This window comes from Morus notabilis, unplaced genomic scaffold (assembly GCF_000414095.1).
Source record: "Morus notabilis unplaced genomic scaffold, ASM41409v2 C11350262, whole genome shotgun sequence".
NCBI classification, from domain to species: domain Eukaryota; kingdom Viridiplantae; phylum Streptophyta; class Magnoliopsida; order Rosales; family Moraceae; genus Morus; species Morus notabilis.
The window spans coordinates 1-956 of NW_010385873.1; the positions used below are offsets into that span (position 1 = coordinate 1).

Here is a 956-nt window from a genome sequence, read left to right on the forward strand (position 1 = left end):
AAAAAAAAAAAAAGAACGAAAAAAAAAGAGGAAAAAATGGGTTCGGTGAGCCGAGCGTGGCTATGTAAATCGTCGTCGTTTGTCTTCTTAATGCCCACACTTTCTTCTTCTACCTCTCATCTCAGATTCAAGTCCGTCACAGCCCACACTCCGTCACCCAACCACCACGACCATCATAGTATGGCCACGGAAGCATCCTCCTCGCCGTCACCGCTCACAAGCGGTGACGCTATCACTCCTCCTGCTCCATCATCATCATCATCTTCTTCTTCGTCTGTTTCCGGTGCGATTGATTTTCTCTCTCTCTGTCACCGACTCAAGGTAAGACGAAACGAACAGAAAGATGTTATTTTGCCTTTCGATTTTGTGTTTGGATGCCGAGAAAATGCGGGAAGGATAATGGGAAATTTTTGTGATTTTTCTGTTGCGAGTTAAGACGACGAAGAGAGCGGGATGGGTGAGAAGAGACGTGAAGGATCCAGAATCTGTTGCGGATCATATGTATCGAATGGGACTCATGGCTCTCATTGCTTCGGATATTCCCGGTGTCGACCGTGACAGGTTAGGATTTTTCTTTACTTTGTCTTGCCTTTTCAGCTCTCACTGTTTTCTTTTTTTTCTTCTTTTCTTCTTTTTTTCTACTGTTTTTTGAGATTTGTTTTTTTCAGGTGTATGAAAATGGCTATCGTTCATGATATTGCGGAAGGTGAGAACAAATTTCTTTTTTTTTTTTGTTTGGATGATGGGAATTTTAGACCAAATAAACAATTTTTCACCGCTTTATATAGATATTCTGTTTTATCATTAGTAATCCATCAGTTTTCTCTGATAATTTATTGAAAAAAAATATAGTAAGTCGAATTAATTTGTTTAAGCATTTTGGAATTCTAATTTCTAATTTGTTGATAACTTATGTTAGCTTTGAATTGAAATTACTTGGTAAAAAAAAAAAAAAA

The 956-nt window shown here is 38.0% G+C and overlaps 1 protein-coding gene across 1 annotated transcript; it reads left to right on the forward strand.

The window, feature by feature from the left end:
- Nucleotides 1-6: 6 nt before the first annotated feature.
- On the forward strand, nt 7-706 carry LOC112094974 (HD domain-containing protein 2-like; the record flags this gene model as incomplete). Its single annotated transcript, XM_024176669.1, has 3 exons — nt 7-321; nt 437-561; nt 669-706. Coding segments are annotated over exons 1-3 (448 nt in total), but the record flags the coding sequence as incomplete, so codon positions are not given.
- Between the last annotated feature and the right edge of the window lie 250 nt (nt 707-956).